This window comes from Cydia splendana, chromosome 7 (genome assembly GCF_910591565.1).
Source record: "Cydia splendana chromosome 7, ilCydSple1.2, whole genome shotgun sequence".
Classification (NCBI taxonomy): domain Eukaryota; kingdom Metazoa; phylum Arthropoda; class Insecta; order Lepidoptera; family Tortricidae; genus Cydia; species Cydia splendana.
In genome coordinates this window covers 4,779,932-4,806,612 of record NC_085966.1, presented here as the reverse complement: position 1 = coordinate 4,806,612, position 26,681 = coordinate 4,779,932, and the positions used below count along the sequence as shown (strand labels likewise).

The 26,681-nt window shown below is 38.9% G+C and overlaps 1 protein-coding gene across 1 annotated transcript in view; it reads right to left on the bottom strand.

Moving 5' to 3' along the window:
• The window catches only part of LOC134792292 (xaa-Pro aminopeptidase 1), a 50,670-nt gene extending 26,476 nt beyond the window's left edge, over positions 1-24,194 (bottom strand). Inside the window, exon 1 of the mRNA XM_063763563.1 lies at positions 23,999-24,194. Coding sequence (XP_063619633.1) covers positions 23,999-24,044 — 46 coding nt within the window. The 5' untranslated portion in view covers positions 24,045-24,194. The remainder of the gene's footprint in view (positions 1-23,998) is intronic.
• Between the last annotated feature and the right edge of the window lie 2,487 nt (positions 24,195-26,681).

The window sequence follows — 26,681 nt, the reverse complement described above, 5'->3', positions numbered from 1 at the left end:
AACAACAGTAAAGTAGGTTTTAGAAGTATGTATGGCCCTACTTACGTCCTCATACATAGCTTCTACTTCATCATCGGAGTGTGACGAGGTCGGTGCGTATACCTGAATGACCTTCAGCGAATATCTTTTGGATATTCTGAGTATTAGGTATACCACCCTGCTCGACACACTGTCGATGGTTATTATGTTGTTTACGAGGGACTTGTGAACGAGAAACCCGACACCACCTTGGGACTGTTGGTCGCCTTCCCGGTGGTAGAGCAAGTTACCAGACTTCAGGGTTGTCGTGTCCTCCCCCTCTCTACGGACTTCGCATAACCCTACAATGTCCCAGTGTAACCTGCTCAGTTCCTCTTCCAGCTCGCAGATCTTTTCGTCAGTCCTCATAGTGCGTATGTTGTGCGGGTAGCCGGATCTTTGCCGGAGATTCTTAGCACCCCTGACCCCGCTAATGCCCTGACCGCTACCATAGCCAGAACACCGGGGGTCGCCGGAACCTCGGGGCCGTGGTTTTATTGTGCTCATCATGATGGGGGGTGAATGCCATAATCGCCACGCTTGGCAGGCGGGTTGGCGATCGCAGTCGAGTACACCGAATTTGAGGGACGCTGCTGCCCGTCCACCGGTGGTCTTGGACGTAGTTTAATGACATACCCGGGTCCTATCTACTACTAGTGAACAAACCAGTCAACTTTAAGTGAACTCGTAAACCTTGTAGCAACGTGATAAGGTACAATATGCATCATCTCTGACATGCAAACACATTTTGCAAGGCCCTCTGTAAAGTGTCGGAATCAGGAAATTCCGACACTTTACATTAGAAATCCTATTTACGTGGGCATAAGTCCATATATATGGGACTTTCTCTTTCTACTAATTGCACCGCCTGCTATCTTTCTCTTGCACTGCGCGAAGAAAGCAATAGCTTTCATTGAGGCATTCCATTGAGCCTCTTTGGTTTCATGGGCGCCTGGTATGCGAGATTCAAGTGAGGCCATCTTTGTTGGGCTTTTGTTTTTTTTATGCGCCATTTTCCAAGATGGTGGCTCTGTGGATTACGTGAGGCAAAGGTGCTTTTGATTGCATTTGACACAAACTCGCTACGCTTGTGAATCTAAAATAGAAACTAGAGCGGCAAAGGAATCAAAAGCACGAGATGTAAATAACTTTGATCTCTTGTAGTACATACAAATTTTCAGCTCAGCAGAGAGAACATATTAGAGGGAAAAATACAACCTCTGAAATATGTACTCCTTCTTCATTGTTACCTATTCTAACAATATTTAATTAAGTATCGCAATAAAACACAAAAACAAAATAAAAGAAATTTCCGTATTGTATAATATGGAAATTACGAACATGAATTGATATTTGACAGTTCAATCGTAACTTATTTGGAAAAAAATAAAACTTTGTAAGATAGGTTCCGATTGCGGATACTACGTGATACTACTAGAGATATATAATTTTATAGTAGGTAGAGATCATTAAAAGTAGTATCATTTAAGTAAACTACATTATTTTAAATTTCTAATAAAATACGTAATAATATTGTGTTTTTATCAAATTTTAAATTATTTTTTTTCTTTAATGCGAATAACTCGTAGGTGTTTTAGGAACGATGCGTTCTGACACTTCTGACTTTTTTCGGGGATCCTTTAACCTTTGAACTTTTTTTTCTCTTTCACATGAATTTAATTTAATTTCACTCAGTGAGCAAAGTGCGATTTTGCTCACTGTTTTTAATCAGCAAAGTACCCTTGCTTGTTCGAGCTGCTGGGGTGAAATAGTTGATTGTGTCACAAGATAACAAAATGACATATTACGGCGAGGGGGTACATTGAATCCTAAATGAAGCGAAGGATTCTATAATAGAATCCCGAGAGTAGCGACAGATTCTAAAAATTAAAATAGAATCTGAACGTAGTGAGGGATTCAAGTGTTAACGCTCAAGGTGGAAATAATTTTGCTAAAATAAATGCTTTTCATATTACATAATTATGCGGGAATTATTATTTATCAAAATATAAAAAAAATATTTTTTTTTAATGTTATGGCCTAGAACAGAAAATTGCCATTTTGATCCCTTCTACCAGGGAAGAAAGCCCTTTTCCGAATAGGTGATGTGAAAAATTACTTAGGTATATGTACATACATATACTACCTTGGAACTAGTTGGAACATAAACAAACCTTTATAATTAAAGGTACCTATAGGTATCAAAATTGTATTACTTTTTTCATAACATAACTTATAATAGTTATTTGTACAACAAGAGATCAAAGTTTGATATTTCTTCGAGTGCTTAATTCTCTCTACGCTCGTGAATCTATTATAGAATCTTTCGCTTGCACGGGACTCAAAAGCGCACGAGATGTAAATAACTTTGATCTCGTGTAGTACACAAAAGTTTTCACCTGAGCAGTGAGAACATACCTATTAGACAACTTGAAAACTGTAATCCTTCTTCATCACTTAATACCTATTCACTTATTTTCTTAAGATATACAAATAATTAAGTTTAATTACCGCAATCGAACACAAAAACAAAACGTAATAATAAATTTCAGTAAAATAATATGGAAATAACGAACATCAACTGACACTTCAATCGACAACTTTTTTTTGTAAAAAAAAACTTTTAAGATACGGTCCGAATTGCGGATACCATTGACCGGGGTGACTTTCAAATGCAGGGGCGACTTTAAAATTCTAGTTTTTAAGCCATAATATATATTTATGCGAGATTTTTTACAGTAGGTGAATATGAATATATAGTAATCTAACTAGTTACAGGAACATTTTCAGTTAATAATGAATAATGGTAATTCTATGGCAGTTTTAAATCTATCAAAGTAACCCCAAATTTTCCAAAGTCACCCCGGTCTACGGTACGTACTATTTGTCAACTATAGTAGAAATTCTTAAAAATGTAATAATTAATTTTGCGTGATAATCTGTGTATTTTTTGAGTTCATTATTTTAATTGTACAATAAATACCTAAAATATAGTGTTTTTATAAGTTTTTATCAAATCTTAAACTTTATTTTTATTAATTAATTATTAAGAATTCATACTCGTACCTACGTGGTTTGGAACGATGCGTTCTGAAGTTTTTCGGGGGTCTATTATAAACCGTCAATATACCGTTGAATGTCGTTTGAGAACTTTTTTTGCCTGTTTCTTTTTGCTAACAGTGTGAAAGGGACAGAGATAATAGAACCCCAGTATTTCGAACTTGTATTAGACCTCGCATGTTGAAATGACATTTGACTATAAAGGTCACTTGAATGTAATTTTTCACCTCAGCAGCTCGAACAAGGGTACTTTGCTTCTTAAAAACAGTGATCAAAATGCGATTTTGCTCACTGAGTCATTTTGTCTCACTCAGTGAGCAAAATGCGATTTTGCTCACTGATTGTGTCTCACTCAGTGAGCATAATGCGATTTTGCTCACTGAGTGAGACAAAATGACATTCAAGTGACCTTTATAGTCAAATGTCATTTCAACATGCGGGGTCTAATACAAGTTCGATATACTTGGGTTCTATTATCTCTGTCCCTCTAGGTATGTTCTCACTGCTTAGGGTGAAAATTTTTGTGTAGTACACGAGATCAAAGTTATTTACATCTCGTGCGCTTTTGAATCCCTTACTACGCTCAATCTATTATAGAATCTTTCGCTTGCACGGGACTCAATATAAGCACTCGAAGAAATATCAAACTTTGATCTCTTGTTGTACAAATAACTATTGTCTCACTCAGTGAGCAAAATCGCATTTTTAAGAAGCAAAGTACCCTTGTTCAAGCTGCTGAGGTGAAAACTATATTACTTAAGAAAACTAAGGAATCCAGGGACTGACTAGTATTAGGTAAGAGTTTTCTGCAAGGAACGATTTCAACTTTTTTGCATATTATGTACTTATCGTGCCCCTTGCCTCTGCCTTTTATATGTATTCGGGATGTGATTATAATATTGAACTGCTGCATAAAGAGAGCTTTTCCGGGTAGTTCAAGCTTATATTTTAGTAGCTATTTTGTGTCTGAACAAATGAATCTTGCATACATACCTACATGCCTTACATATTTAAAAATATCTACCCGACCACTCATCATAACAGCCGTATGAGCCATGTAGGGTGAGTAATTGAGTATATTCGCCGCGCCCAAAAGGGCTCCGGCGCCTACTGCGGCGCGTCGCTGCATTGCACTCTCATCGTGTCTCCTACCAACGTGCGTAGGCATTTTTACAAAAAAAACTCAACAGTCTTCGAAGTGCCTCGAAAACGCCCTTTCTTTGGAAGTATTCTTCGAACCCATGCATCCCTGGTACCCAAAGTCATTGGGAGTGACATGCCCATTATTTCTTGCTCAAACTAAGCCCTACGAATTCATTTACACCTTCATCAAGGTGCCCGAGTACATCCGAGCCCTTCCTCATTTACATTTATAATTACTGTTAATTAGTTGTATTATAAACAAAGGGCCTAAGAAATCTATAAGAATAGGAATACGTATCTTCATTATATACTCGGCAAAGATTTTACCAAAATGGCAAGTTCTCCATAACGACAACTCGACAACGACCTTATCATTTGATAACACAATAAAATGTTGTTTTGTCAAAATAATATTATTGACGAGCCCTTAAATTATTTATAATATAACACAGTTTACTAGGAGAGCAAAGCGCGTGAGGAGATAAAAAGGGCAGTGTAAGGGCCTGTCCAAATTCAAGGTTTGGTTACGCACAGGGCGTGGTTTCTTTGGCCAATGAGCGCGGAGTTACGCAAGATACGCACCGTCGGGCCCTTTACTCGGAACGAGGTCGCTTTCGTAATTCCGTGGAACGTAGGTAGCTACGTGTAGGTACTAGGTATTCAATTAATATACTCGTAAATAAAATAAAAATATTATTCTGGAAAAACTTAAAACTAGACACGCGGCAGTGAGTCAAGCCAAGTTCAAAAGAAGAGAACTGGCGACGCAGCAGCCGTGTGTTAACGAACCATTTGGAGCCACTTTTGACCTTAACATAACTCAAAATCTACTATGTAAGTACCTATATAAACATATGAAATTTGGTTTACTTATAACCCTTAAGGTTAACTACTTATAACCCGAAAGTTCGTGAATATAATATAGCTCATCGGTTTTTAAGATACCAACATCTAAAAATCTGGATTTTTCTCACTGACTGACTGACTGACCTTCTGACCTAACATCAAAAACCTAACCCACTTCCGGATGACCTAACAAGTTGAAATTTGGCATCCAACTAGAGCTAGGCAATTGTGCGGTTACGAACATAAGATAAAGAAACAGTGATTTATTTAAAAATAGATGTATGAATACAGTTTTTCTTGTTACTAAAATCGATCGTATGTCTTTTAGTTTCAGATTTTCCCATACTGACCGATCTAAATGGGCCACCCTGTATTTATGTATAATATACCACAGCGAGCGTTAACCAATTCCTATAAACGTCGTTCTATAAATCCTTAGCTACCTTTAGACTTTACGAATTCAGGTAAAAATAATAATATTTAAAGTAACCATTAAGGTACCTATATACCAGCAGTTATCAAGTAGGTACGAGTACAGTAGGCACTCGGTATCCCAAAGCTCGCCAATCCGGCACGCCCATTAATCCGGCACATAGGGACTTGGAAGACCCGGTCTATATAATCCGGTAGAAGAGCCAACCGCAAAATTTCGAACCGACTTGATACCGCGATGAAATGCACAATGGTTTCCCATAAAAGTGATGCTAAGTCCGAATTTGATAGTTTGCCACAGCGGAACTAGCTTCCGGTGTGAAAAATGGAGTTGATTCAACCCATCTGATACCGAAATTAGCGAATAATAGAACTATATTTCGGTATCAGATGGGTGAAATCAGACCTTTTTTACACCGGAAGTGGCCTTCTTTTTAGAACTTTCGCTGAAGCGTCACTTTTATGGGAAACCATTGTGCATTAATTTCATCGCGGTATCAAGTCGGCTCGAAATTTTGCGGTCGGCTCTGCTACCGTATTGCATCTCCGCGCATGACTGCGTAATATACTCCGCTGCTGCTTCTTGATTTTCACGGCCTCGGTCTCTAAACCTTTTACAAGTAAAATAAAGAAAGCTCGAACAAGGATAGTTTGCGACTTAAAAACAGTGAGCAAAATCGCATTTTGCTCACTGAGTGAGACAAAATGACATTCAAGTCACCTTCATATTCATATGTCATTTCCGCATACAAATTCGAAACACTGGGATTCTATTCTCTCTGTTCCTTTCACGTCGTTAGCAAAAAGAAAGAGACAAAAAATGTTCAAACGACATTCGATGGTATATAAATATGATAGACCCTCGAAAAAAGTATGAATTCTTAATAATTAATTAATGAAAATAAACTTTTAAAATTTGATAAATAACACTATATTTTATGTTTTGATTGTACAATTAAAATAATGAAATTAAAAAAAATACACATATTATCAGTATCACGCAAAATAAATAATTTTACTTTAAACAATCTCTACTATGGTTGACAAATAGTACCGCATCTTACAAAGTTTTTATTTTCAAAAATAAAGTTGTCGATTGAAGTGTCAATTGATGTTCGTTATTTCCATATTATTTTACTTACTGCAATTTATCTCATTTGTTTTTGCGTTTGATTGCGGTATTTAAACTTATTTTTTAGAATATCTTGAAAACATGAGTGAATAAGGATTACCTACATTTTTCAGGTTAAGGTTGTCTAATATGTTCTCACTTCTAAGGTGAAAATTTGTATGTACAACACGAGATCAAAGTTATTTTACATCTCGTGCGCTTTTGAGTCCCTTCCTACGCTCAAGGTTCTAAATTAGATTCACTCGCTGCGCTATTAATTATAGAATCATTCGCTTGCACGGGAGTCACGGGACTCAAAATAAGCACTCGAAGAAATATCAAACTTTGATCTCTTGTTGTACAAATAACTATTACCTTCAAAACGAAGAATTATTGATTACTGTGTAATGTTACATATCGTTTATCATTTTCTTATCAAGAACCTCTCTTGTTGGCTGTTAAACGAACCACCGCCTATCGAGGGCGGTCGGTACGGTAGGTATTTTCAGCCCATTCCGTTCGACCTCCTCCGCTCCGTGCGGCCCTGGTAGCATTGTGTGCGGTGTTGCTGCGGATCCGCCTCCCGGCAACTGGCGCCACCGCCGCTCCCGTCCGGTGCAAACCCAATTCCCCATTTCCCATTTCCCCACTTTCCCCGTAACAACCACTATTTAAAACTTTAAACGCCTTTCCCGTTGCCACAGAAGCCGAAACATTTTTTTACCTGTAAATTTTCCGGGAAACCCGGATGTGAAAAGCTCAAAACCGGAAATGCTTTCAGCCGGTGCCAGGAAAACAGGAACGTTAAATGGTGTACGAATTTTCCTGAGTAAAATCAATATCCGGTCCGGAAAAGCCCTACCCGCGTACGGTGTAAATGCTGTAGATATCGGATAGATATGTAGGAAGATATAGGTAACCGTTTATTTAAATGTATAATCATCGAATCAAAATTACCTTGTATTGATTAAAGAATGAAAGAAATATTAATTGAAATAATAAACTTAAGAAATTTTGATCGACAGATTTTCATCTAGGCGGAATTTAGTACTAATCAAATTAATAAGCAATAACAGAAGGCCCTTAAGGGTGTACCCAAGTACGATTGTCGATAAATCTCCAATTCGGTACAGCATCGAAGCTATCGGAAATGTATCGGCGATTGCCGATAATGTCGAACCGTTCGGAAAGCACCAAGGCTACATGAGTTCGTAGGAGGCAAGTTGACCAGAAATCGATATCCCACCAATACGTTCGAAGTTATAGGGCATGGTATATCGGACAGGTGAACGGGATTTTGAAGGGATGCAACGAGGGGGCGTGCTGCGGTAACGCGCCTGCGCTGTAGCTTGGTGGTTATGGTATGATCGTGAAGTGATTTCTTGAATGCAAAAAATCATCTGAGTACACCTACCAACTACCGACTCTGTGCTTATGTGCTTTTAATTCATCGTTATTTTGTATTATTAAGTCGTTGGTGTCTATTTTTGTCTTTGAGGTTTCGAACTGTTACTCGTAGCGTAGGGATTCTGATGTATGTATTTCTAAATTTTACAAAAGCAATTCTCTTTCAAAACAATCAAAGTACCTGCTGTGCGCTTAATGCATAAAGTGTTTTTATTTCCTTACCTTGTTGTTCTGAATAAAAATAAATGTGGGGAACCAAAGTGACAAACGACCCCACTTCCGACGATGGTAATGATATGCGTAATTAGATTGGAGAAGTATCAGGAGATCATATTCGAGAGAAGACAGCGCGCTGGGAACGAAGTCAAGGAAGGGCCATGTGGCCTGTGGGGGATCGCGATTATCGCGAAGCACAAAATATGCGCCACGGACTGCGCACGAATTCCCTTCCTGAAAGCTTACAATCTGCTTGTACCAGGAGCACATGGGTTGGTCAGGGGTGTCGCATAGTTGTGGAGCGTTCCTCCCCAGTCCGGGGCTCCGGGGTAGGCGGAGAGATTGCCGCGCGTGGGTGTCGTTATGGAAACGGCGTTGCCCATTTACTAGCGCATGATAAGTTCGAGAAGGTCGAAGGAAGAAAGTTCCTATATTGTGTTCCCTCCTCTCCTGGATTTGGTTTTGCAGTCAATGAGGATAGAGAGATCGTGGGTATTTGAAAATATCTCAACTCTTGCCAAGTAGGTAGGTACATATAAATTTTGTCACATCACAAATACATCTTATCTTATCTTATTGTTTTCGGGGGCCCTTGCGGATACACTTCGACCCATAGGGATCTTTTGTGCAGTTACCCCCTAGAAGAGATCCGTCAACTACTCAAGAGCTTTTCCCACCATATCCATGTGTCGGATGATGGAGCTCATGGGTAGCGTTTTAAAGTCCTTTGGTTCCAGGTATCCTGCTCCAAAGTCCTTCATTCTTTGTCTAGCGAGGGCGTGACATTCACACATTAAGTGTCTTACTGTCTCTTCCTCTTCGCCACACATACGACAATCGGTGTTGTCAGAGTGTCCCATCTTGGCCAGAAATCCTTTGACCCCGTAATGGCCAGTAAACACCCCCGTTATGATTTGGAGTTGTCTTTTGCTAAGTTTCCAAAGCTTTTTGCTCCAGCCGGAGTCTATTCCTTGCATAAAGAGCTTTGCATGCTTTAGACCCGTCAGACTATCCCATTCTTCCTGGTTTTTGGTCTTGGTATGGTCTTTAATAGCCGTTGTGATGGTTCCCTGTGAGAGCCCCACGAATGGTTCCGGACCTATAAGGTTACTTACAGATCCGGCTCTGGCGAGTTTATCTGCATTTTCATTGCCTATGAATCCCTCGTGCCCTGGGATCCATACCAGTTGCACCCTGTTTTGCCTTCCAAGCTGGTTCAGGGCTTGGACGCCATTATATACCAGTCTAGAGTCCACTCTGGGAGCTTCGAGCGCTTTGAGAACGGCCTGACTGTCGCTGAGTATATAGATATTCTTCCCTTGGGTTCGCCTAACTATATTCTCATGCACACAGGCAATTATAGCGAATGTCTCGGCTTGGAAGACAGTGGCGTAATTGCCCATGCTTATACTACTACTAAAGTCATTTGCATAAATGCCTGCCCCCGTACCAGATTCTGTCTTAGACCCATCTGTGTACCATATGATGTCGTTTTCATCAGAGATTGGTGCTTCAAGACCTTCGGTCCACTCAGCCCTTGTTGGAATTTTAATCACAAATACAAATACAAATGCATTTATTTCATTACTTTTTACATCTGTTCTTAGGTATAATATAAGGGTTAGGTACCTAGGTGATTAGTCCATCTTAGGCATAAAGAGTAAGTAGGTAAGTATTTATCTAAACATTGTGCAACAAATTGTCACCAATCCGAAAAAGGGCTTTTTCTTCACTGCTAGGACTGCTAGGAGGGATCAAAGTGGCACTTTTCTTCCCTGCTAGGAGGGATCAAAGTAACACTTTTCTGTTCTAGGACACTATATTATTAAATTTTTTTGCACATTCTTTTTTTAGCTTTAATCACCTCATAGGTGATGTAAAAAGCAGTATGTGTCACATGGTAGCAAAATTATTTCTATCTTGGGCGTTTCAACACAATTGAATCCCTCACTACGCTCAGGATTCTATTTTAGAATCCTTCGCTTCGTTTAGGATTCAATGTACGCCCTCGTCGTAAATATATCATTTTGCTCCCTTGTGACACAATCTACGATTGATTTCACATAACGCAAAACGTTTCGATATTTCCCGAAATGAAATAGATAAACTTTTTGCTAGAAACAGTGTATGTATGTTTACTTCATATCTACATTATGAAATATGATAGGCACCGTATATATTTCCGTAATAGAGTCTGTGCGGAAACAGAAGAGTCGTGAAATGTGTCGGAGCCCATACATTCTACGACTCTTCTCTTTCCGCACAGACCCTAAAATCTAAATTCTAAACAAAAGAGTGGAGAGAACTGGTCCAAAAGCAATGCAAAATGCGTTCAGTTTATATTATAACTACATTTTATCACAGCTTTTTTCTTTTAATTAAGGACAGCAACAGTAGTTGCCCTCCGACTTCCGACCCGCCAGTTGCCCTCCATTATCTGATACCTCCTAGGTACTGATACATTTCATTCCATGGAACTGATACATTTTGTCGGATTAAGGCAAGGATCTCTTGGCCTTTACCACAAATGGGCTTCATTCAATAGTTATTTGCTTTACAAGGGGGCATAATTGTTGTTTAACCGCTCGTGCTAATATTGATACCCGAGCAAGCGAAAGATTCCAAAATTGAACCACGAGCGTAGCGAGTTTCAAAGCACGAAGGTTAAACAAAATTTGCCCCCGAGTGAAACACAAAATTGTTCACCACACTAACCCGAAGAAAATATTAACTGTAAGATATCAAACGAAATCAAACCAAATCAAATCCAAATGAATGTTAGAAATAGGTATTTATCATTCAAAATCATCATTTAAAAGTAAATTGTACCAGCAAACATAAGAAAACAACTCAAAATTGGAATTTGATTACTTTGCCTCACATGTGAATAAAACGTAACTTTGCTATCAGTTTTTGAACAATCAAGAGAGCCTGTTTGTTTGTGTATCGTTGCCAAGTGGCCATCCCGTCGGCCCGAGGCGCGCGGCCGCGGCACCAGGCGCACATAATCACCGACAGATGCACCGAGTGCATTCACTTTACACCGCAGTGCAATGACTGCACGCTCGCTCGGCGGTCGTTGCTTTTGATAACTTTCACAAGCTCTTATTGTTGCGGTTTGTGGTAGTTAGGAAATAGAGGAGTTAAGTTGGGGGAATAGAGTTCAGTTTTAAATGAGATTGTTCTTTGAGAAAGAAATTTTTGAATTAGGTACTCAGTTACTATTTTGTACTCTACATTCTACAATATTACGGATAACTTTCACAAGCTCTCGTAGCGTTGTTTGCTAGTTAGAAAATTGTAGATTTAAATTTTAAAGCATGGGAATAGAGTTCAGTTTGCAGTGTGATAGTTCATTGAGAAAGAAAAGATAACTTTCACAAGCTCTCATAGCGGTCTGTGTCGGTTAAGAAAATTTAAGATTTAAAATAAGGGCATAGAGTTCAATTTGCAATGAGATTATTCTTTGAACCAGGAGCTTGGAAATCCCGGAAATATTCTGCAATTATTTTGTCTTTTGGATACCTCACCGCTGGTCTTCCGTGGAAAGCTGGACCCCCACTCAAAAGTGCGCGACAAAGATATACAAATAAAAAGTTATCAATTTTCAATTTATTATATTATTATGTATCATACTAAACCTGTAACGTACAGTGCGACATAAAATAGTAGAAATTAAATGAGGGCGCCACTTTCTACGTAACTGTCACATTTTTTTACGTAAAATGCTTAAACTTGGAAATAATTTAGTATGGAAATTTTTAGTTCCATTTTATTTAATTTCTACTATTTTATATCGCACTATAACGTTGTCGCCGCCGGCTAGCCGCACCAAATAGGAAGAGACTATAATACATGACTATAATACAGACAGAGAGACTAGCTAAATCTGACAGGTGAGTTAAAAGACAGATAGCCTAGGTGAACCTGACAGGCGGTTAAATTAAGGTTGTCTACAGAAACGCAGTGGGTGCGGTCTGAGGCCGCACCTCACTACTAAACTGTGGTATTTTACTTACAACTCAATCGTAGACATCAGCCTAAATGGTAACTCAACAAAGGCTTAGGCAGGTATTAGTGTTTTTTTTTCTATCGACTCCACCTTTTAAGGTTTTGGTTGGAGTCTGCCTTTGCAAATAGTCTAGACTTTTTTTAAATATTTTCATGGCATTTGCTCTAAATTTAAACCATGCAAACATTCAATACAAAAACGTTTTGCGTTATACTTGCCCCCTCTCAAAAGTTTTACCGTTTTGTAGAGACTGTAAAGAGTATTAGCTAGAGTTAGACCAAGAAAAGTCTGCAGAGATTTTGACAGCTCACGCAGTGCTAGTGTTATTTATACGTCATAGCAGGCTTTTCTTGGTTTAACTTTAACTATAGTACACTAGTTAATTTTCCTAAGGGCCCCCAGAGGCTCAAGGGCCCGCTAAAGATCCTTCGTCCTTACCCACCTCCTGGTCATTCATGCCGCCCTAATGACTAAGGAGCACCCGCGTCCCGTTTTCTCACGCTCGCACCTACGATCCCGGGACTCTTTCATCCCTTTTTAATCCCTTTTTCGTTTCGCTCGCACGCGGCCCTTGTGGTTACTGGTTATTCCCATTTACTAGAAACCAGTTTAAGGATGAGCTTAAGGTGTAACGGAAATAGGAAGAATCAGAGATCTGATTATGAAGGTTTATGAGCTTCCTCATACCGTACGTATGAGAACGAAGTCTAGGACGAAATGAATCTTTCTTTCGTGAGCTAACTGAGCTAAGACAGGGACGGTTTATTTTATCTGTCCTTGTCTAATATGATGCTTGTCACTTGTAACACTGGAAGACACCGTTTTTGGTGGCTGAACATAGTCTAATAAAACATGGTCTTCTCTTCCCAGAGTGACACAAGCCTACGTCACAATAACATTGCCACTTTATATAGCGCTATCGCATATTATCATATAGCGCTGTCGCATGATGTATAGTTGAATCATCGAGAGCGTGGAATTGCATATGTAGTAGTATTGTTTGTTTACAGGCATTCTATATTTGAATTTTCTATTTTCTTGTACTATCAGCATACAACCACTACAAATGCAATTCCATCTTCTCGATAATTCAACTATAGGCTTGTGTCAGTCACGTGACCACGAAAAGACGGGAAGAGAGTACCAGGCGAAGTATATTATTATACCATGGTGGCTGAATAGACCGATGTGAGACTGACATGGTCTACCCTACCACAGGCCTGACAGGAGAGATTTGCGGAAAACGGTACTGCGTGCGTAGCCAACGTGCAATCGTTAATGCTCCGTAGCGTATCGTAGTCATCTCTCTCTGTCACTCTTCGCCACTAGTGCGACAGTGACAGTTGCGTTTCGTTCGCTACGGATGAACGTTGGCTACGCACCCTGAAACGTCTTGTCGTCGTTTTTGCCTCTGGTCGGCGAGTGATGCTTATAAATAGAGTTGTTCTTAAGTGGGTGTGTTTAACCTAAGTATATTTACTTAAGTACTTCATCGAAAGAACTCTTTATGATATGATCTTAGTTATGATTATACTCTGTATCTTTAGGTATTTAAATAAAAGTAAACAAAATCTACCCTCAAATGGCTCCTTAAGCCAGTTGAGGATAGATGAAAACATTACATGATCAAATAATGTAGGTTAAAGTCAGGTTATTCGTCAGTGACTGATCCAGGCGGTTTTGTATTTGGTTGGTTAACTAATAAATGTTATAATTATAACTACCCGAAATTTTACAAATTGTTTGTTTATTTTTATTTAAATACCTAAAGATACAGACTATAGGAATAGAAATTTATTAAAAATAAAGTAATAAGCAAAACAATGCAATTTATAATTCGGTCATCCTAAAAGTGACTATAATAATAGCTTATCGCATGTTTTGGCCAACAAATTTCGTTTATCGCTCGGACCAAACAGCGTGCCGCCATGATATCCGATTTAGTTTTGTGTATTTACATTTACATATAAATGTGTACGTTCCGTCCTTCCGTTGTCATTATAGTCATAAAAACAAATTGATAAAATACATAATTTTAAATAGCACACGTCTACAGACTGTATTTTTAGGTATTTAAATAAAAGTAAACAAATAATTTGTAAATTTTCGGGTAGTTATAACAATTAGTGGTTAACCAACCAAATACAAAACGACGGACGGGCGGATACGATTCAACGGAGCCACGCCGTTTTGTCGCCTAAATAGTGTTTAGTTTTTTTAAGTTTATAAAAATGCATATATATGTTACTCGTAGTCTGTAAGGTATTTGCTTGTAAAATTAGTTGTAAATTGTTGTTCAATACAATTTACGTGATTCGCGACACTAGAGAATTCTAGTATCAAGTAGCGGTACTGATAATTCCGCTACTCGATGCTAGAAGTCGACTGCGAAAATAATAGTCGTTTTAGTACCAAAAATGATGTATGTAGTGAGCACTCTATTCTTACTATATTCCTCTATGATCAAACTAACTGCGAACTTTACGGCTACCACCAGTTTTGACATTGACAGATTAACTCGCGTCTACGTAAATTACTTTCTATACATCTCGCTTGCACTAATATGCGAGTACGAGCGAGATGCATAGAAAGTAAGTTACTTAAACGTGAGTGAATATGTCAATGTTAAAACTGGTGGTAGTGCTTCTAAACTGTCAATGTTTAACAATCGTGTTGAAGTAGACACATACTCGTATAACCAAAAACGTGACATTGCCAAATCAGTATTAAAACAGAACACCGCTGCGACCCTCAGGGTATTTATAGCAACCCTTCACTCCCTTCAGCTATAAAGACAACGGGCATCATTTATCACCCCCCTCCACCTGACCCCATTACCTTTGCCTGACTGACCGCTTGACATCATCACTCTTGCTTTCCAAATCTGTTCTATCATTTTGAGGTTTTTAATATAGACATTATTGCAAAGAGAAGCTTTATAGAAAGTAGGAAGTTAGGTATAGTAGTTTATGTGACTGCTAATTGAAAGGCATTAAAATACGAAACTCGCTTTCAGCTCGTTTCATAAAAAACAACACGTGTGTTTTAATGCCTAATTATGTACAGTTACATACACTACTTTATCTACATACATAAGTAGGTATTGAAACAGAAGGGGAAACATGTTAGGGCACCTGATACGTCACGATACATACATACATAAAGTCTATAATTGAAGGCAGAATACAAAAACAGAGAGGCAGAGGAAGACCGAGACGTGCATATATTGACCAGTACGGTTACCATCAGTTTGTCACTGACATAAACGCCGTCGAGAACGTAATTTACTTTCTATACATCTCGCTCGCACTCGCATATTAGTGCAAACGGGATGTATAGAAAGTAAATTACGTTCTCGACGGCGTTTATGTCAGTGACAAACTGATGGTAACCGTACAGGCCAAAGAGAAAATTAACGTAGTGACGAATCAGGAGCTCAAAATCAGTGGTAGAGAGAAGAACGGAATGGCGATTACTCCACCGACAAGAGCTAGGCTCTTAAGAATAATGATGATGATGATGATGATGAAGTAGGTATTATACTTATTATAAGCTCTCATTGATTTGTTCAGGTACCGCAACGATACGACCGCCATTGCGGCACTTGAATACACTACCTATAACACTTTAAACTCTCGCGTTTTGTACACATTAAAGGTAAAAACAATGAAAATATATCGCGGTAGACCCGTTTGTGTAATTAAAAACAGTGTATTTGCCGCAGTCAAAAGTGTGAACTGGTCAAAAGAACTTTTAACCGACAAAAACAGGCAAAACTGCTTTTGACTGAGCATGTTGGTCAAAAGTAGTTTTACCTGAAAATCATTGGTTAATAGTAATTGTGACTGTTACTATCAGTCAAAAGTACTCCCAGAAATAGGTAGGTTAGGGTTTTTTTTTTGCTACGCCCAAAAAACGAAACTGTTCCCAGAGATAGGTAGGTTAGGGTTATTTTTTTTTGCTACGCCCTAAAAACGAAACTGCTGCCAGAAATAGGTATGATTTTCAGGTAAAACTACTTTTGAACACCATGCTCAGTCAAAAGCAGTTTTGCCTGTTTTTGTCAGTTAAAAGTTCTTTTGACCAGTTCACACATTTGACTGCAACATATTCACTGTTTGCATTTAAAATTTCATTATAAAATAAAACGTCAAAATGAGGTCAAATCAAATTCCTTTGATTTTCAGAGATGTTCGAAATTTGAATGTCATTATTAAATCGATATCGATGTTATTGTTACTCAATAATAACATTTTCACAGATAAGAAATTAGTTCTAACAAAACAGTTTGTCTTTATGCTGGCCATAATTTGCGGTTATTGAATGCGTATAGGGTTTATGATATGTGTGTAGATAAATGCAGTAGGTAATTATTGTATTCCCTATGTGTATTTGGGCGTTTTCTAAAATAGGAAATATTGAAAACCTGATGCTGTCTAATCAAGACATTCTTGGGCTCATTCTATTCAGAACCGACAGCATTCTCCATCCTACTATTAAATAAAAGACGATGTACCAAAATATCCATTCCATTACGTCACGTTTTAGTGTGAATTTTTTTCACTTGTATGTGCGTAACGTGACGTGCGAGGGTTAAAACCTAGTGGAAATTACAATTTGCATACAAATTTTTGGGACATTTTAGGGTTCCGTACCCAAAGGGTTAAAACGGGACCCTATTACTAAGACCACTGTCCGTCCTTCTGTCCGTCTGTATGTCACCAGGCTGTATCTCATGAACCGTGATAGCTAGACAATTGAAATTTTCACAGATAATGTATTTCTATACTGCCGCTATACCTACAAATACTACAAACAAAATAAAATAAATATTTAAGTGGGGCTCCCATACAATAAACGTGATTTTTTTGACGTTTTTTGCGTAATGGTACGGAACCCTTAGTGCGCGAGTCCGACTCGCACTTGGCCGTATGTTTTAATTATCAGGATTGAAATATATAATGCTATGCTAGTGATTCTGAGTTAAAATAACCCAAAAACACCAGGATCTGTGAGAATCAGGATTTCAATATTTATTTTAGAAAACGCCCATTTGAAGAATTGCGTTGCGTGTGTGTAATCGTAGTAATCGTGCAGAAAAATGACAAGGGTTGCACCAATGCAGGTCAGTAGGCCGTCTTCCAGGGCGCGGCTATAGCGCCTCGGCGGCTATGCTGCCCTGGTGGGTGTTTCTTTTTATGGGCTACGGATAAATGTCAGGGGAGCGCCGGGCGCCGCGGGCGCGCCGCGTTATGACTGCCTTTATGATGTGCGGTGTGTGATTTTGCAGAGTGTGCAAAGTTCGGCCTTGGAGCAGGGGCATTTTGGGATTCAGTATATCACTAGATATTATAAAACAAAGTCCCCCGGTGTCTGTCTGTATGTACGCGATAAACTTAAAAACTACTGGATGGATTTTCATGCGGTTTTCACCTAGGTATCAATATAGTGAAAAAACGGTCACCCATCCAAGTACTGACCCCGCCCGACGTTGCTTAACTTCGGTCAAAAATCACGTTTGTTGTATGGGAGCCCCACTTAAATATTTATTTTATTCTGTTTTTAGTATTTGTTGTTATAGCGGCAACAGAAATACATAATTTGTGAAAATTTCAACTGTCTAGCTATCACGGTTCGTGAGATACAGCCTGGTGACAGAGGGACGGACGGACGGACGGCCGCTGTCCGTCTTAGTAATAGGGTCCCGTTTTACCCTTTGGGTACGGAACCCTAAAAACGCACAACCATAATATCTCTACAGTTCGCGTTCAAATTTTAGTTGCTCTACATAATACAGGGTGGCTAAAAAATAAGTGCATTCCCGTTGTCAGGGAGGTTTTGGGATTATACTGAGCAACATTTACTATGGAACCAACCTCTAAATCGCGAAAACAAATTTGTCTGTTTCACACATTTTGGCTGGTCTATTTTCTATGGGAGGGTATTTTTTTTATTCGCGATTTAGGGGTTGGTCCCATAGTAAAAGTTGCTCAGTATTATCCCAAAACCTCCCTGGCAACGGGAATGCACTTATTTTTTTGCCAGCCTGTATATACATTCACAGTGTTTTTATAGAGCTCCGTTAACATAGGCGTATGTCTAAGTACATGAACTAAACTAAACTAAACTAAATGGTAGTAGCCACGTCAAATTAAGCCGAATATGGGCAATCAGCGGAAATAATTCGTTAATAGTACATTTATTTTCATTTATAATGCTGCATAGCGTTGTTGTTTATACAGGTTTCCTCAACCTAATAATTTTAACAGCGTATTCCTGATCATATTTAGAGACTAAAAATTAACAATCACTAAATATCACTATCGATGTAATATCGATAGTGATATTTAGTATTATGGCTGTGTAACTTTTAGCGCCACTTGCACCATCCCAGTAACCCGGGGTTAACCGGTTTAACAGTTAACAAAGTGTCAAATTGTACTGGTAACCATGGTAACTCCAGGTTTAACCTGTTAACCCCGGGTTATAGTAAATGGTGCAAGTGGCCCTAAGAAGGTTATTTTTTTACTTTTTTTGTTATATTTTCGTCAAAACAAGTAAATATACCTAAAGGAAAAGTCTATTTTAACTCACAATTTAACTAATGAAGTTTGAATTGAATGAAGTAAATAAATTCAACTCATCTCAAATATATTCCGTCTATTTATGCAAAAACTTCGAAATAACCATATTTTTCGAATTATTTTATACTTATACTCGAAATGTAGTAGGACTCAGATGTGTATTTAGGTAACGACTTCGTATTATTAGATTGTCCAATTAGAAATGAAATAATTGACAAAGAATGAAAAATACCGTTTTCGTTCCCATACAAAAAATAGAAATACCGATCCGATCCCTGCGGCTTCGAATTTGCACTACCATGACTACATAGTCTACAATTCTACATGATGAATGAATCTCGTTTTCTCTCACTCTTATCTGTGTTTCTCTCTCGTACGTAGGCATGTACGAGAGATAACAAATAACAATGTAACAATTGTATCAAGGACCTTGAATCCGAACACGCCTAAGAAAGAATCCTTACATTCCTTAGCCACCTCCTGGTTATCCCTGTTTCCCTAATGACCAAGGAACCGCGGCGTCCCGTTTTTCTCACGCTCAGCCCGGGATGCCTTCGCTGTCCCTTTCTTATCCCTGGGTCGATCGTGTCACACTCGTTGGGTGTATGGTGAGAACCTTCAACGGCTTAGTCGACATTTTAACCGGTTCAATTATATATAGTTTACCTGCTGTTAAAATGTCAATGCAACACTGATCAGAGGGATCGAATTATTAGTTACGGACGATAATTTTGCGTAATAACGTCATAAGAAAACGTGGCCGTAACGTTACCATGGAGATCTGTCCACAACGTTACCATGGAGAATTGGAGATCTGTCCACAACGTGACACTTTTTCGTGCATGCTACCGGTGTTCATCGATTTATAAGACGTTATCACGTCAAAAGTAGGTAAGTAAAACATGGTAAAACGTGGTTATTTATCGCAATAAATTACACAAATTAGAATATCTTTCGAAGTTTCATATGAGAAGCTTGACACTTCTTTTTTAGAAACGGCATAATTATGTGAAATTTGAGTAACAATTACTAACACAACATAAAAAATAGATAATCTTCCTACAAAACTGCGTAATCATCTAATCTAATACTATAAAGTACCTAGGTAATGTAACTTTACTTTTCATTTCATCCATTTCACCTAGGGTTGCCAGATCGAAAGGCGCTATTATCGGGAAACAATATAAATTTTTCGGGATTTCGGGACTTAAGTCGGGAAAAAAAATTAGAGATGCCACGATGCCATGATTCGGCAACTATTCGGTATTCGGCCTATTCGGACACTTTGCCCAATATTCGGTATTCGGCCGAATGTTGCCTACTATTCGGCCGAATACCGAATATCTGTTGCATCTACCTAAACAGAAAAATTACAAAAAAAAATACCAAAAACTAGGTATATTTAATATTTAAAATGTATTCTTGGAAAGTAGTTAAATACGAAGGCACGTTTTTGAGCATTTATCGATTACAAGATATTTTATTTTTATCATGGGTAAACGTAGTGCTTTATTTGATGGCGAACAGTTTGCATAATAATTGTGACTCAAAATGTTCGCATGTCATGCCGAATATTCGGTATTCGGCCAAATTCACTATTCGGGGCATCTCTAAAAAAATACATTCAAATTAAAGTAATTGTATTAAAAACAACGATATTTTACATTATTGGCACTACGTCAGCTCGCTCGCTCGACGACAGTTCGGAACATGAAATTATTGTTTTATAACGTGAAGCTGTTTTTCGGGACAGTTTACACTTTGTCGGGAATCGGGAACACCTGCTAAAAATCGGGAGAATCCCGCCAAATCCCGACCATCTGGCAACCCTAATTTCACCGCAAGCGAATTACCGATAGCTTGATCCACGCGATAAAATGAGTCAAATGAGTGTCATTTTTTAACAGCACGCGATTGAAAAAGACGGACACTGTCTTTATCATGCTGTCACGCAGACAAATATGTACTACCATTATAGGATTCGATCTTTGATTAGATCTCAATTTCAGGGGCATTCCTCAAAAAGGTCTGCTTTGTCGGCGACGCGTATGGCAGTTACCATATAACTGAAGAAATCTGTCAGGTACTATTTATATACCACCATTGAATTTAAAACTAAGTTATTAAACTTATTAAACGATATCATGCCAAATATCACCTTCTTAGCTATAGCCGAAGTGGTAAATGAATAGCGTCACGTACCCGTCACTTTTCTGGAATGCCCCTTCAATTAATGAGACAGTTTTCCAGAAAATTGTATTGATCTACGCATAGGTACCTATAATAAATAGTTTAACGTCGGATTTATTTAAAACCAGCCTGTATACAGATCGACATACCTTAAAAACACTATATAACTATAGTGTTTTTTCAGGTCTAGTTTTGTAGGCGTTATACTTAAAAACCATTCTGTATTGTGATCGATACGTTTTCCTTTCATTATGTAGACCTGTTCGGTGCAAATGAGCCATCGGAAGTGACCCAAAAGCGCGCGTCCGACCCCGCTCAGCTTTTATATTTCGTTTTAATACTCGTTTACATCACTGAAAGCCTAGTAAAAGCTTCAAATAGGGGTTAAGTTATATTTGATAGGTACTTAGGTTTTTAGGGTTCCGTATCCAAAGGTTAAAACGGGACCCTATTACTAAGACTCCGTTGTCCGTCCGTCCGTCCGTCCGTCCGTCCGTCTGTCACCAGACTGTATCTCATGAGCCGTGATAGCTAGACAGTTGAAATTTTCACAGATGATGTATTTGTGTTGCCGCTATAACAACAAATACTAAAAAGTACGGAACCCTCGGTGGGCGAGTCCGACTCGCACTTGTCCGGTTTTTTTTAATAGATGCTAAAATTATGAAAAAAAATCGTGTGCATCTATGACGCTGGGTCCATTGGAACTACCTAATCGAAGTAGACGTGTCTCGAATTTAATAGCTCATGTAAATGGCGCTATACGAAGCGCTGGCGGCGTAGCGGTAAGAGTGTGCGACTTTCATTCCGGAGGTCGCGGGTTCAAACCCCGGCTCGTACCAATGAGTTTTTCGGAACTTAATATGTACGAAATATCATTTGATATTTGCCAGTCGCTTTTCGGTGAAAGAAAACATCGTGAGGAAACCGGACTAATCCCAATAAGACCTGGTTTCCCCTCTGGGTTGGAAGGTCAGATGGCAGTCGCTTTCGTAAAAGCTAGTGCCTGCGTCAAATCATGGGATTAGTTGTCAAGCGAACCCTAGGCTCCCATGAGCCGTGGAAAAATGCCGGGATAATGCGAGGAAGAAGAAGATGTAAATGTAACGGTGCGTGTAACGAAGCGTTACACTATCGACCTTCATACTATTTCTGGCACCATACAAATTCTAAATTCCCTTTTGAAATTCAAATCCTATTCCAAATTCCATTCAATGATTTTTATTTTCAGTTCGATCACATACTCTGATCGATAAACATCATTTAATCTAACAGACTGTACTTCCCAAGTTTCTAAACACGACCGTTTAAGTGTGATTTTTATTAGTAAACGTAATAATTCATAAGTGCGTGCAGTTCAGTATAGTGCTCGTTTTGTGGCCCTGCACACCTTCCAGATATATATCTACATCATCACCAAGGCACATATTGTAAGTTATTTGATTTCTAACCTTCTGAATTACGAAAGTGTTTTTATACATACCTATCTGTTAACACATAACCTGTATTGTTACAGGTGCCTTTTTATTTAAATAATAAATACCCCTCATCGCTCTGGATCCTGCCTTTTCATTCCCATCATCCCCGTGAGGCTCCTCTACCTGCCCCCTCACAGTAAATGGCGCTATACATACAGTACAGCACGATGTATTATGAGTTGTTGTGGCGTTTGACATAGACATTTTATGCAGCGCCATCTTCTTCAGCTGTCAAACTTGGAGGAACAATCAAACTGATGATCCGTGTCACTAAATCATGATCCGTGCTTCGACAACCGATACTCGACCCACGCACGGAATAAACATATCTCGCGTTCGTAAAGGTGCATCTGTTAAGGGGCCCAGCACTGATGATTACCAGTTCGCCGGACGATATCAGCCTTTCAGTTAAACGCAAAATTTGATAGCTCCGAATTTGTAAGCAAAAACCGCACGGTATAACACATTGACTCCGGCTCTCCGTGCGAAGGTGCGACACGGCCGATACGCTGGACGATTCGTGCTTTCGGATGGAGATGCGGTGCTCGCCGCAGGTTAGGTAAGTACCAACCACTACACCAACTTACCTATGCCATACGGAGCTCCATAGTACCGTACGGATTTTTGTTTATAAACGCGATTCGTCACGCATCGCAGCATCGGACGAAGATGCGGAGAAAACCGCACCATCGTAGGTACCGTCGTCGTCGCCGCACGCAAATTCGTCGCTTCGCACTTCGTAACGACATATATGCGACGGCACTGTGATAAGCGCCTTAATCTTTTGCCGGCATTCTTCATATCCGAGTCGTTAGAATTGTCTCCCTCAACTCCCATCGTTGCGATATGGCGTTGGCAGAAAAGTGCCTCCACGTCGCGATATCGCACACTCGCTTATACAAAATTTATAGAAAATATAAACGGGTGAGTTAGAGGTTTCTGATATTTGAAGTGCCATCCAGAGTTGAGGAGTTAATTTGTTACGGGGCCATATAGCCAAGTGAATAATTGTTAACCGCCGATCGAAATGTCACATAAACTTAGCCGCGCATACAGTTTCAAGTAATTTCAGCAAATTTTGATTATATGGGAGCGGCTTTGGCTGCGGGTTCGTATGACTTAAGTTTCATTTCAATGGTCCTTTTCTATAAACCATTGTCGCTTGCTTGACTCGTAGGATGACCGGAGGATCAAGGTACAATTAATTCCTAAATACGCAAGAGTGGTCATGACCCTCGCTCCGGGTCTTTCCTTTGCAAAGGTTGTCCATCGCGGTTCAACGTGCCAACGCGGCGAGCGTGATGGGCTCCTTTGCATCTAGAGGGGCGCGGGGTGAAATTTGCGAATAGTTTTTGTGTTTGTTAGTTTTTCTTAGTTTAGGATAAGATCTGTGCATTTTTTGTAATTAGTTTTTAAGGTTTTCAAATTGTAACCTGTTTGTTGTCCATTATTAAATAAATATAAATACACAAGAACATTTAAAGGTTTTAAAACCACTTACCTGCCAGGCAGATGGTGAACAAAAGCTGTATCTTCCAGAGATGCATCTCGCGTTGACCGGCACGTTAAACTGAATCACTCGGTCATCGTTATCCAAATTATACCTAAAGTTACCGAAGTCACTATCGTTATGAGTTAGCGGGATAAACAAGTGGATTTGATTCTGGTGGGAATGGTGTGAAGCCCGGAGGTGGTGGTTTGAAAGTGAGCGCGGATGGCGTTTCAGCAGGGACGCTTCAGTCCCAACGTTAGGGTTGTCCAAAATGTCCACGGGGATATTTGAGTCGCTTAACTTTAAACTCGTGTAAATCCATCTGTCAGATTATGCGATTTCGGTATTAAGAAAAGGATAGGGTAGATATTTGCTGAGGGTCGAATGGATTTACCCGAGTTTGAAGTTAGGCGACACATTTATCCATTTAAAAGAGTGGTTGGTAACAGGCGTAAAGTGTAAGAAAAAAACGTCTGATAGCTGAAGTATGTACATAGATTGCGCTGTATGGCTTAATAATGGTTTGCCTTAACTCAACCTTTAACAGAGTTACCTACCTTATAAGGACAGAATAGTTAGATATGGTAAATTAGTTTGGAACAAAAGTTTTTATGAAAACTAATGTGACGGTAAAGAAAATTATAATTTATGATCATTATTAACAATGTTTAGGACAAATTAATGTTATAGCTACAATTATTACACTATGGCAAGTAACTGTTATGATAATCGATAAGTATATATTAGGTTAAATGCCCATTAGGACAAAACGGTTAGGGCAAGTGATTTTAAAACAAAAGTCGTTAGGAATGTAGAGGGAGACCCTTTCGTAACTCAACGGAAAATTTCATAGGTATTTTTTTTTTAACCCAAATTGGGATTTCGCATTTTATTCCGCCCAGAATGCGGAGCTCTTCAAACCAGTCGAATTTTATCCAAACTTGACGAAAAAAAATAGATAACGAAATAAAAATCGGCTCTTTTATACAAGAAATAATTGTGGGTAGTGGTCAACCCTGGCAGTCCCAACCCCACCACCCTTTGGCAGTGGTGCGCGAAATGGGGACAGGGCGCGTCCCGGCCCGTAAAGAAAATTGTCTTCACTCCGCTGATTGGAACGATGTTTGCTTGCCTGGGAATTACTACACGGGATTTATCTACCAGGGCCATGGTTACCGGCTCTACCCATTTGTGCCAATTTTTACATTATTAATTAAATTAATTAATTCCCCTGCTATTATTAGTAACGCGTTCACGAATAACGCCGTTAGAGTTAGACTAAGAAAAGTCTGCTGCGATTTTGATAACCCACACAGTGCAAGTGTTATTTTAAACGTCAAATTTCTATTAAAATTATAACAATTGCACTGCGTGGGCTATCAAAATCGCTGCAGACTTTTCTTGGTCTAAATCTAGTATTTTGGGGATCATAAAAACCAGGTGTGGACCAAGTCCTAATAGTTTTATTATTGATCTGAGGCAAATCCGGCTACGCCTCGGCTAGTCTGTGGCCATGAGTAAGTCCATTCATAATAATAATTAAAAAAAACCTACTTTTAGTTACCTATCTTCCCAGTTATTGATCATCCTCACTACTCCACGACAAATCAGTATACGACTACCAACATTTTTAAACCCACTTCAACACAAATTAATAAAGTCATTCCATAATGTCATATCTATCCGCCACCGAGCCAAGGCCTCGCCCTAATTGGATGGCAGCAAATGTTAGCCCGAGACAATCGCCGCGGCATTTGGCTGGTTATGGCCTTCGTTACCTTTCCTCCCCTTTATAGGCCGAACTACCCCAGAGGAAAAGGGAGGCTTGGAAGTCGATTATCTTGGGCACTTACGACGTTTCGTGCTTACGTTGGAAAATAACGGACAGATTGATGAAGTAGACAGATAATATAGCGGAAAGCGTTTTGGCATTCGGTGTTTGACGATGTATGAATCGAAAACGGCAAATGTGTCCATAGATATTTATCTACTGTGCTGTTAGCACTGAATTCATAAGACAGTGGCCTTAAGAGGGTTTTTTATTATTATAGTGTTAAACCAAGAAAAGTACACGCAGAAAAGAAGAATATTAGCACACGCAGTGCAAGTGTTATTATAGACGTCAAACTTCTATAAAATTATGACGTATAAATAACACTTGCACTGCGTGTGCTATCAAAATCGCAGCAGACTTTTCTTGGTCTAACTCTACCCAGTTTTTTTAAGATTAGCAAGTTTTGTAACCTCAATTAAAGTAGTGAAATTAACTTTTTCTTCCGAAATGCTAGGGTACCTATCCTATGATATCTAATATTGCGGTATAAGTAATTCTATGTAAACGACACTATAATCCAGAGCATAGTTAGGTACTCAGATTTAATTTTGAAGGAACAAGGTTACCTCTATCAGTATGCGGTTTACATTTCATAGAATCATGTAAACCCTACTTTATTAAGCTAAATATTCTCACGCTTCCCTGTCTTTATATATATGAAGTCGTATTATATGTTAAGTATAACCCTCACCAATTCTCCTATTTCAATAGTTGTCGCCAACAACATAGAATACAATCTAGATCATGTAAAACAGCGTTACTAGCAAAAAGCTTTTTTGGAATGGCACCAAAAATTTATAATAAGCTACCAACACAGATTTTAAAAATTAACGATTTAAATAAATTTAAAAAAAGCCT